Source organism: Canis lupus, chromosome 5, assembly GCF_048164855.1.
Source record: "Canis lupus baileyi chromosome 5, mCanLup2.hap1, whole genome shotgun sequence".
Classification (NCBI taxonomy): domain Eukaryota; kingdom Metazoa; phylum Chordata; class Mammalia; order Carnivora; family Canidae; genus Canis; species Canis lupus.
This window is the reverse complement of record NC_132842.1, coordinates 22184848-22196071: the sequence shown is the minus strand read 5'-3', so window position 1 is coordinate 22196071 and position 11224 is coordinate 22184848. Positions and strand designations below refer to the sequence as shown.

The window sequence follows — 11224 nt, the reverse complement described above, 5'->3', positions numbered from 1 at the left end:
AGAAAGAGGCCAATGTGATATTCCAGACTCTGCATTTTCACTCTGATAAAACTCAATATAAGAGGCACAGTAGGGATCCCTGGGTGGCGCAGCGGTTTGGCGCCTGCCTTTGGCCCAGGGCGCGATCCTGGAGACCCAGGATCGAATCCCACATCAGGCTCCCGGTGCATGGAGCCTGCTTCTCCCTCTGCCTGTGTCTCTGCCTCTCTCTCTCTCTCTCTGTGACTATCATAAATAAATAAAAAAAAAAATTAAAAAAAAAAAAAAAAAAAAAAAAAAAAAAAAAAAAAAGAGGCACAGTAGTTGTACATTTTATTATCACTGGACACTATATTTAATTTTGAGGTCTTAAATGGAAAAATCCAAAGAAAAATAATTGATAGATGGCTTTTTCCTCTCTCTGAATAGTCACTGACTTGTAAGTTTATTTTTTTTAAATGAAGCTTATTCATTGTTAGGTTTTATATAATGTGTGCTTTAAATTGAAGGTAGGATAAGTAGAGTTACCTCAACGATCAATTCTCAATTATCTCAAGAATCATTCAATTCTTACAACCCTGTGAGACTGATTTTTCCCCCAACTCTAGATGGGGCTTAGCAAGGTTAAATAATTTGTCTGAGGTCACCTAGTAAAGAATTATAGAACCAGTATGATGATGATTACCAAGGCCCCACATCAGTGAGAATCCCAAAGCTACACCGTGCAACAAAGGAAGAGCCTTGTTATTGGTTCTTAATAAACTGTTTTGATTACATACCAATAATACTAACTCACTGTAGAAAAACAGATAAGCCCCCCAAAATTGTTAATGTTTTTGTGGCATTCTACCAGAAGAATACTTTTTAAATTGTTTTATTTTTAATTTTTTAAAAATATTTTATTTATTTATTTGAGACAGAGAGAGAGAGAATATGAGCAAGGGTGAGGAGCAGATGGAAAGGGAGAAGCAGACTCCCCGCTGAGCAGGGTGCCCCATGCAGGACTTAATCCCAGGACCCTGGGTTCACGACCTGAGCCAAAGGCAGACACTTAACTGACTGAGCCACCCAGGTGCTCTATCAATGTTTTTTTTTTAAAGAACTTTTAAAATTACCTGATTTTAGCAAGTAAAATTCCATTAAATTTATAGTTTCAGCATACCTCTAATTAAGGACTACAATTCATGTTAACAGCAAACATATTCATGATGTGTAAAGAGTTAACGGTGCATTTCTTCCCTAGGTAGGTCATGATACCATTATGAAGGCTTCAAAAGGAAAACTTTCTCATAGCTGAATTTTAAATTCCATATTTTTCTATCAGCTCTTTTGCTTTAGGAATATAGGCACTCATGGCATCTTCCTTCGACAGCCCTAGAAGGACACAAACAGATGATCTCACTGACTGATGTCCTGGGAAATTAAGAAAGTTTATTTCACTTATTTAAGAATTAACAACCTTTTTGGAGGTTCCATGCTTCCCATTTAGCTTTGCCTTTTAAATCTAACATTCCTGGACACTCTGCCAAAAGAAGGACAGATATATTTTCAAGTTTACTTTTTACTCAATGCTTCTATAAATGTTCAGATGAAATGTATTATTTTTTAAATATATGATTTTAAACATATTATTAACATATATTATATAAAATACCAATATTAATGTCTCCAACCACGGATTGTTTGTAGAGCCCATAGAGTTCTTTCAGTTCTTCATCATCTGGTCTTGCTTTCAGCTTCCTCACATCTTCTGCAATTTTGTTAAAATCAGCCTACAACAAAAGGGCAAAAAGGCACATAGTGCATTCACTAACTTTCAGCAGGCCATCTATTTTGAGGGTATTTACCACCAAACAGTGGGAACTCAAATAATAATAATAATAATAATAATAATAAGGTTTCACACAGAACTATTATTGGTCTGGTTCCACCATAATTATCCTAATTTATTTAATTTATGGATACTTGTCCTGGTATTTACCTGATATTCAGACAAGATATGGAGAACCACATACAATTGTTATTAGTGACAATTCCTTTTTTTATAGTAGGCTCCATGCCCAGCATGGAACCCGGTATAGGGCTTGAACCTACAACTCTAAGATCAAGACCTGAAGTTGAAGATCAAGAGTTGGATGATTAAACAACTGAGCCACCCAGGTGCCCCAATACTGAAGATTCTTAATACTGAAAAATTTTAAAAACTGAAGAAACAAATAAATGGAAAGGTAGTCTATGCTAATTGAAAGAAGTAATATTGTTTAAATGTCCATACTACCTAAAGCAATCTACAGATTCATTGCAATCAATCCCTAACAACATTCCAATGGCATATTTTACAGAAATAGAAGAAACAACCTTAAAGTTTGTATAGAACCACAAAAGACCCTACAGCCAAAGTGATCTTGGGAAAGAATAACAAAGCTGGAGTCATCACGCAGCCTGATTTCCAACTGTATTACAAATAAAGCTATAGTAATCAAAACAGTATGGTACTGGCCTAAAAACAAACACATTAATGAAATAGAATAGAGAGCCCAAAAATAAAAGCATGCATATAAACAGAGGGGGTAAACTCCTTGGACACTGGTCTTGCATGTATAAGTTAAAAGCATATAAATTCTAAAAATTAGTATTTTACATATATGCATGCTTTTTATTTCCTTATTACAAAGGAGCCGAGAACGTAGAATGGGGAAAGGTGAGTCTCTTCAACAAATGGTGCGCTGGGACAACCTGACAGCCATATACAAAAGGCTGAAACTGGACCCTATCTTACACTATGCACAAAAATCAACTCAAAATGGATTTAATGTAAGGTCAAGTAAGATTTTTTGTTTAGATCTTACATGAATGCAAGACCTAAGACCACAAAGCTCCTCTATAGAAAACAGAGGGGGTAAGTTCCTTGGACACTGGTCTTGGCAATGATTGTTTGGATCTGACACCAAGAGCAAAGGCAACAATGGGGTGCCTGAGTGGCTCAGTCCCTTAAGCCTCTGCCTTCAGCTCAGGTCATGATCCTGGGATCCGAGGACTGAGCCCCTTGCTCAGATGGAGAGCCTGCTTCTCCCTCTCTTTCTTCCTCTGCTTGTCCTTGCTCTCTCTCTTTCTCTCAAATAAATAAATAAAATCTTGCAAAAGAATAAAGGCAACAAAAACAAAAATAAAAATGTGGGACTCCATGAAACCAGAAATCTTCTGCACTGTAAAGAAAACCAACAACAAAATGAAAAGGCAACCTATGGAATGGGAGAAAATATTTGCAAATCATGTATCTTTAAAAAATGAATAATATCCAAAATATATAAAGAACTTATACCACTCAATAGCAAAAAATCAATTAAAAAATGGGCAAATGAACGTCATTTTCCAACGACATACAAATGGAGATGGTCTGATGCTGCATGGGCCATGTGCAGCTCCAGCCTTGTACCTCCCATACTCCTGCATCAGTGATGGTGGAAGAGGGCCAGCATGCCTGTGAGGGTGAAGGGGAGGAGGAGGAGGAGGAGGAGGAGGGGGAGGAGGAGGAGGAGGAGGAGGGTGCAGAGCTTGGCCTAGGGAAGGGAGGAGGTGCACCACCTGTGGTGGCAGGAGGTGCAGGAAGCCAGGGGAGGAAGAGGGGAGTGGAGTAGGGGGGTGGGGTGGGGAGGAGGCCTTGCCTGGTGGGGGGCATGTGGGGTTGTGGGGGCAGAGGTTTGTATGCAGAAGCTGGAACACCACCCGTTGGTCAAGCAGCCCAGCAATGCCTGGCAGGAAGGAGCTGACTGGCCAGCACCCAAGGAGAAGCACAAAGGGGAACAGTAGGCTGGGGATAAAGTGCTACTGAAGAAGATGAGCTGTTCATCCAAAAAAAGAAAACTCCTTCCAGATTACATTCTGGAGAAGTTAACTACAGCTGGACAGACTATAACATAAAGACATCATCAGAAAAGTTGAAAGAAACTGATTTGCAGAAAAAAACCGAAGAATGTGAAAAAGGAAGTGATTCCAAGAAAGCTGAAAAAGAAGTACAGAAAGTGCAGTCTATGGGTCAGAATAGAAGCCACTTGGCTCCAAGGCTAGAAGCTCAAAATCTGAGAGATTCGAGGCAATAAACAGAGAAAGGCTTTGGACAGAATTCTTTATATGGTCCCAGAACCACAGAACTACTGTAAATAAGTTCCTGTGTCTTGAAAATACCCAGAGATCATGACCTGAGCAGAAACTAAGAGTCAGACACTCAAATGACTGAGCCCCCTCAGCACCTCTACACATTTCTTTGTATAAGTTAAAAGCACATAAATTCCACAAATTAGTATTTTATTTTGTTTTATTTTTTATTTCTTTCATTATCTCTCCCTCCAATGTGGGGTTTGAACTCAGGACCCTGAGATCAAGAGTTGTATGCTCCACTGACTGAGCCAGCCAGGTGCCCCCTATGTTCTCCCAGCTTTCTCTGTCCCCTTTTAACCTCTTTGTTCATCTAAAAAGGGTTTTGGTGATTATTATCCTTAATAGGATTTTTCTTTTTTTAAAAAAAATCCACTGTATTTTACCTTGTGTTATTTAAATCAAGGATAAGCAGGCAATGTCACCAGCCTGGGTATCAAGTAAGAGAGGCTCAAGGAGGCATTCCACCCTCAGCCCCATTTTCTCTCTCCAGTGCATAGCTCCCTTTGATCCAAAGATCCCAAGTCCTAGTAGAGAAAGTGGATAGCCCCACTGTAATGTCAGAACCCCAGTGACCTCAGCAGAGTTGCTGGATCAAGTTTCCATCCAGCGCCAAAGGCAAGATGAAGGCAAGACAGCACAACGAGACCAGTTGTTTTGTGATGAACAAAAAGCACTTGTAAATCAGAGACTGGGTTCTGCAATGTAAATAATCTTGAAAATGGTCCAGCCTCCTCATCAATCTCTGCAGGAGTCTTAGAAGCACGGGTACATGTGGCAAGGGTCACTTTGCCTCATTTTTTTTTTTTTTTTTAATGGAGACTTTTTTCTGAGTTTTTTTTTTTTAAAGATTTTATTATTTATTCACGAGAGACACAGAGAGAGAGAGGCAGAGACATAGGCAGAGGGAGAAGCAGGCTCCCTGCGGGGAGCCCAAGGTGGGACTTGACCTGGGACCTCAGGATCATACCTGAGCCGAGGGTAGAAGCTCAACTACTGAGCCATCCAGGTGTGCCTCATCTTTCTGAGTGTCTTTCTAGGAAGTTGTCAACTGCTTTAAACAATGTCAGGGTTAAAAACATAGACTCTGGGGGGGGGGGGTGTGCTCAGTCAGTTAAGCATCCCATTATTAATTTTGGCTCAGGTCACGATCCAGGGGCCATGAGATCAAGGCCTGCACTGGGCTCCAAGTCAGCTTGAGATTCTCTCTCTCTCTGCCCCTCCCCTCTCTCTGCACGCACATTCTTTCTAAAAAAAATTTTTTTTTTTTTTAATTTATGATAGTCACACAGAGAGACAGAGGCAGAGACACAGGCAGGGGGAGAAGCAGGCTCCATGCACCGGGAGCCCGACATGGGATTCAATCCCGGGTCTCCAGGATCCCGCCCTGGGCCAAAGGCAGGCGCTAAACCGCTGTGCCACCCAGGGATCTCTACGCACATTTTTTCTAAATAAGTATGTAAGTACACAGGCTCTAGAGCCAAACTGCATCACTTAAGAACTGTGTATCCTCAGGCAAGTTATTTAACTTGTACTGTTTTCTGGGCCAGAATATGGGACAAGAATACCACCTATCTGCAAGGTTGTTAGGAAGATTAAATAGGTAAACACATGTAAAATATTTAAAATAGTGCCTGGGACACAGTGTTTAATAAGGTTACCATTATTATTTTAAGTCTCTTTGGGAAAAAAAAAATAATTCTAGAAAAAACTGGAAAAAAAAAGGTACTCCTAATAAAAAGGACAAAATGAAAATGCTTGGTAAGTGCCCAGGGCTTGCTCAGGGCAGGGCTGTTCAGAGAGGCGTAGGGATCTCCCCCTTCAGATTTACTAGCGTCTGGGGTGTTCCACTTGCTGTGAGGTCTTGGGGCCTTTTCCAGTGACAGCAACTCCATTCCTCTTGGCAAGCCATGCCTTGAGGAGAATTGTAAGACTTCTCAACGACCATACCAGGTCCTTGCCTTCCAGAACGAACTTCTGGCAAATTGATCCTCATATACAGGGGAACATAGAACCACATGACAACCTAAGGGAAGTCGTGTACCCTCTCCACAAGAGGTCAGGCCTTCACAACGTGGTTCCAACACACCCTCCTCTTCGTGGCTTCTCCCAGTTCAAGCACGATGAGCTTTAGGTAAAAGAACATAGGCCTCACATCAGGATCTTGGATTTTTTTTTAAGATTTTATTTATTTATTCATGAGAGTCAGAGAAAGAGAGAGAGAGAGAGAGGCAGAGACACAGGCAGAGGGAGAAGCAGGCTCCATGCAGGGAGCCCGATGTGGGACTTGATCCTAGGACTCCAGGATCACACCCTGGGCCGAAGGCAGCGCTAAACCACGGAGCCACCCAGGGATCCCCAGGATCTTGGATTTTAATTCTAGTTTTGAGGGCAGCCCGGGTGGCTCCGCGGTTTAGTGCCGCCTTCAGTCCAGGGCGTGATCCTGGAGACCTGAGATCAAGTCCCACGTCGGGCTCCCTGCATGGAGCCTACTTCTCCCTCTGCCTGTGTCTCTGCCTCTCTCTCATGGATAAATAAAATCTTAAAAAAATAATAATTCTAGCCTTGAGACAAAAATGCCATGGGATTTTACGCAAACAACAAAGCTCCTCTGAGACTCAGTTTCAGCCAAAAAAAAAAAAAAGATACTATCAATCTCAGTGGGAAGGTGTTAAGATTAAACACCAGGGCACCTGGGTGGGCCAGTGGTTGAGTGTTTGCCTTTGGCTTGGGTCATGATCTCGGGGTCCTGGGATCGAGTCCCACATCAGGTTCCCCACAGGGAGCCTGCTTCTTCTTCTGCCTACATCTCTGCCCCTCTCTCTGCCTCTCTCATGAATAAATAAAAAATAAAATCTTAAAAAAAAAGATGAAATACCAGTAAGAATGGGTATATTCTCCACTTCATTCTGTTGACTCTGCCCACCCAGAGCTCATCGCTTGCATCATACTACCGAACAGATGTACTGAACCCCCACAATGCACCAGGCCTTTGCTAGGCCGACAGGGAGGTACAGGGCAGCTGGCGCTCGGGGAGCTCAGGCTCCAGTGGGAGCTGAGCAGGTCAACAATGATCATGTGACACTCACTCCAGTGGAGGAGCTGTGGGTGCTCTGGGGATGCAGAGGAGGGAGTGTCAGCAGGTGTGGAGGAAGCCCTCGGGAGGAGATGGGAGGAGACGGTGCCTGGCTAAGCCTGAGGGATCCGCTGGCACCTGCTGGATGGACAGGGGCACATAAGGCTGTTCCAGGTGGCCTGGACAGCATGTATCAGGGCTCAGCAGGAAAGCAGCCTGCGACTGGATTTGTTCCCCACATGTGCCTAACGGAGGCCAGGCAGAAGGATTCGTGGTGGCAGCAAGAGCTGCGCCTTGCAGAGCGCACGGGTTGGCAGTCCCAGCCCCGCTGAGCCCTTGGGGAATAAATGAAGGAGGGTCTGAAAACTATCACAGATGAGAAATGGCTTTAAATGTACAGTTGTTTACATTTAATTCCAAAGCATTCTGGGCCAAAGGGCTCACTGCTTTTGGTGAAGAGTTTCAGCGTCTGTTGAGCTCATCGTCCTAGCGCAGGGTCCTCGGTGTCCTGCTTGAATGCATGTGTCCATCACTCCCCTCTAACTGTGCTGGAGTCTTCCACACAACCTGCCTGGAGGCCTCTTCCCAGACTCTCTCCTGTTCATGTTTTCACACGGCTCTCTGGCCACACCCCGGTGGTGCAGCAATGACCCCAGTGTCACTACCAAGACTCACTGGGAAGTGGGGTGGAGGGGGTGAGGGGGTGCATCCTGCTTTCCTGGGGCTGGAACCCTCTCACCACCTAGCAGTACTGACCACCCCAGCCTCTGTGTAAACTTCCCTTCCAATCACCACAGCTGAAAATAGCCTGTTAGGGTGACTCTCACCTAATCTAGCTTTAGTTTCTGAAGCCCAAGGACACGGTCATCCCACGACACAAGGTTGACAAAGTCTCTCCTTTTTTTTTTTTTTTTTTAGATTTATTCATTTGAGACAGAGAGCATGAGTGGGGTGGAGGAGAGGGAATCTATCTCAAGCAGATTCCGTGGTGAGCATGAGATCATGGCTGGAGCCACACCAAGAGTCAGGCGTTCAACCGACAGGGCCACCCAGGGGCCCCAACAAAGCCTTTCTGAGCAATCATCTCCCACTGAGGGACTGAATTAGGAAGATCATAAATTCTCACACCGCGTGGTTCCTACAAACATGTATGGAGGGAAAGGGGTTAGTTACTTGCACGTTGGAAAAATCACGAATCCCCAAGACTCAAAAAGGTGCATCTTCTTGAAGAAGCAGTCTGCCCTCGAGCATCATTTTGATGAGCATCCTCAAAACCTCGAGTTTTGAGACTGAAAGATGTGATTACTTTGAGGGAAGCCTGATAGGAATTAGGAGTCATACACAAGGGGAAAACCGCTACATGTTCAAGGACGCCCTTATCTTTGCTGGTCGTTTCCCACCTGCCTGGTCCTCCGGGGGCCGCCGGGTGTGCGCCCTCGGGGGCCGGCGCCTGCTCCCCGTGCAAGCGATCCCCGGGCTCGCGGCCGGCAGGCGGCCCCCGGCGGTCCCCACGGCGGCGCGGGCGCTCGCGACCGGGGGCGGCGGGGTCCCCCGGGGAACTCGCGGGGGGCCGGGGGCGCGAGGACTGCGGGCAGCAGCCGTCCCAAGCTCCAGGTCCCAGTCGCCCGCCCCCGGGGGCCTCGCGCAGGCCGCACGTCCGGCTCCCGCGCGGCCTCCGCGGCCTCCGACTCACCTGCAGGGACATGGCGACGAGACCAGCCGCCGCCGCTCCCCGGACGCGCCCTCCTCCGGCGCCCGCGCCCCGGGGCTTCTTAAGAGGCGGCGCGCCTCCGCCCGCCGGCTCCCATTGGCCGCGCTGTGGGCCCGGCCGGCTCCCATTGGCCGCCGGCGCTAGGGGGCGTGGCCAGCGGTGAGCGGCACCTGCCCTGACCCGCCCCGCCCCCCCGCGCCCGCCCGCGTCCCCTGCAGCGCGCCAGGTTAGCAACCCGCGCCGCTGCAACTGGAAAGGCGAGGAGCAGAGAATTTAAATGAGTTCCTCTCCGCTCTTGGCTCGCTCCCCAAATTCTTTCTCAGGGGGTTGTTTGCAGGAAATCCTGAGAGGTCTCCTTAGGGCACGGACGTCAATGGGGATTCCTTTTTGTATATATTACATCCCTCTGCCCTCTCCTGATTCCTAGAAACCTGGATGGCAGTTTTTCGAGACCTCTCACGTCGCCTCTCCCATCTCTAGGACAGACAGTTCACTAGCAATGAGACAGGCGTCTTCTCTTTAAAAAGCAAAAACATTCTGAACACGTGCTGCAACCACCCTAACCGGTTGTAATTGTAAAGGCACAGAAGCCGGCGCCTATTCAAGTTGACCCCATTCTCCAGGGGAAACCAACCCAATGTCACTGCAAGTCTGCAGACACACACAATGGGGTTCTGATTCAGATTTAATTAAGTTTCCAAAGAACTAGAACAGCAGTTCCTGGTCATATGAGGAGTTCATGTCTGACTCTTAAGAAGAAACTTTGGTGGAGTGAAGTGACTGGCAAGAAGGGACAAATTAGGGTTTAGAAAGTTACTCCTCCGAAACGTCTAACAATTCAACAGCCTATAACCATGCAACTGATGGAGAAGAAAGGCCTCAAACTTTTTTTTGGATTGTTTTGGCATAAAATTACATTTAAAAATATTTTTGCTTTACCTTTTCAAGTTTTTAAGTTTTCTCCTCGCAAATATTTTCATGGTGCAATCAATGAATTTCCAAGTAAAAGATAAAAAGTAAACGTTAGCAAAACGTATTGGCCAGAATTTTTTTTTTTTTTAGTTTTTAAGTTTGCAGGCGACAGCAAATACATTGTCCGTTGTCAAGGCAAATCGCAGCTTCAGAATGGTGAGTGCTTTCTCCGCTTAGGAAGCCCTAACAGTGCTTCAGTCGGGGAACACTGGGGATGAGCTCCAGGATCGGTGTGTATCTGGAGCTGGGACATTTGGGCATTATAGTCATTGTAAGAAATCAGGAAATGGGGAGAAGGAAGATTCACTGTGCTCTGTCGTATTCTCAAAGTCTAGAATGTTCTTCTAAGAACTCTTTCCAAAGCACATTCTCCTCTTGAGTTGCCCTCCCCTGAACAGAGGCTAAAGCCATGGTGTCTTGTTCCACGAAACAAAAAGAAAGAAAAGACAATGGAAATACTGATGTCTTCTGTCCAGTGATCATAATATACTAGGTGTAGTGAAAACTCAGCTTTCTGGAGCGCTTAGGGAGTGAGACAATTTGGACAATCAAGTTCCTTTGTTTTCCTTTTACTATTTTATTAAATACTGACTGCAAACCAACATACATATATCCATTTTTATGTAAAAATTTAAAAATAAAGGGCACATTTATTAACTTACCTCCAGTTTAAGGAACAGAAAATTATCTTTGCCTTTATGACACTCCTGATTCCATTCCATCCTATCTTCCTCACTGATTCTTTCATTCATTCAAACAGTTATTGAGTGCCTAATATGAACAAGGCACTGTTCTAGGTTCTTGAAAAACATTATTCAACAGAACAAACAAGATTCCCATCCTTGCATCACATTCTGGTAGAAGATTATGGACAATAACACATATAATAACCAAATTATGTAGTTTTTAAAAAAGTGTTACATAGGGGCACCTGGGTGGCTCAGTGGTTGAACGTCTGCCTTTGGCTCAGGGCATGATCCCGGGATCCTGGGATCAAGTCCCGCATCTGGCTCCCCAAAGGGAGCCTGCGTCTCCCTCTGCCTATGTCTTTGCCTCTCTCCGTGTCTCTCATGAATAAATAAATAAAATCTTTTTATAAAGGTGTTAGGTAATAAGTACTATTTTTAGAAAGGAGCAAAGCAAAAGAGATGGGAAGTCTTGGGTATGTGAGATGGAAGAGGTGACTGGCAGTGGTAAACAGGGTAATCAGGGTAGGTCTCTGAGAAGATGACATTTGAGTAAAAGCTTGAAGGATTGTGAAAGAGCTAATGAGGAAGACCCTTAAGAGATTCCCTTCCACAGGCAGCATCCTCTACAAAGGCCCTAAGGAA

At 45.1% G+C, this 11224-nt stretch overlaps 1 protein-coding gene across 1 annotated transcript; it reads right to left on the bottom strand.

Moving 5' to 3' along the window:
* Positions 1-457: 457 nt before the first annotated feature.
* ACBD7 (acyl-CoA binding domain containing 7) lies at positions 458-8981 on the bottom strand. Its single transcript, XM_072825701.1, has 4 exons — positions 8904-8981; positions 1634-1751; positions 1439-1501; positions 458-1353 (listed from the first exon to the last, which is right to left on the bottom strand). Exons 1-4 carry the CDS (start codon positions 8913-8915, stop codon positions 1280-1282), a joined length of 267 nt encoding a protein of 88 aa, XP_072681802.1. The 5' UTR covers positions 8916-8981; the 3' UTR covers positions 458-1279.
* Between the last annotated feature and the right edge of the window lie 2243 nt (positions 8982-11224).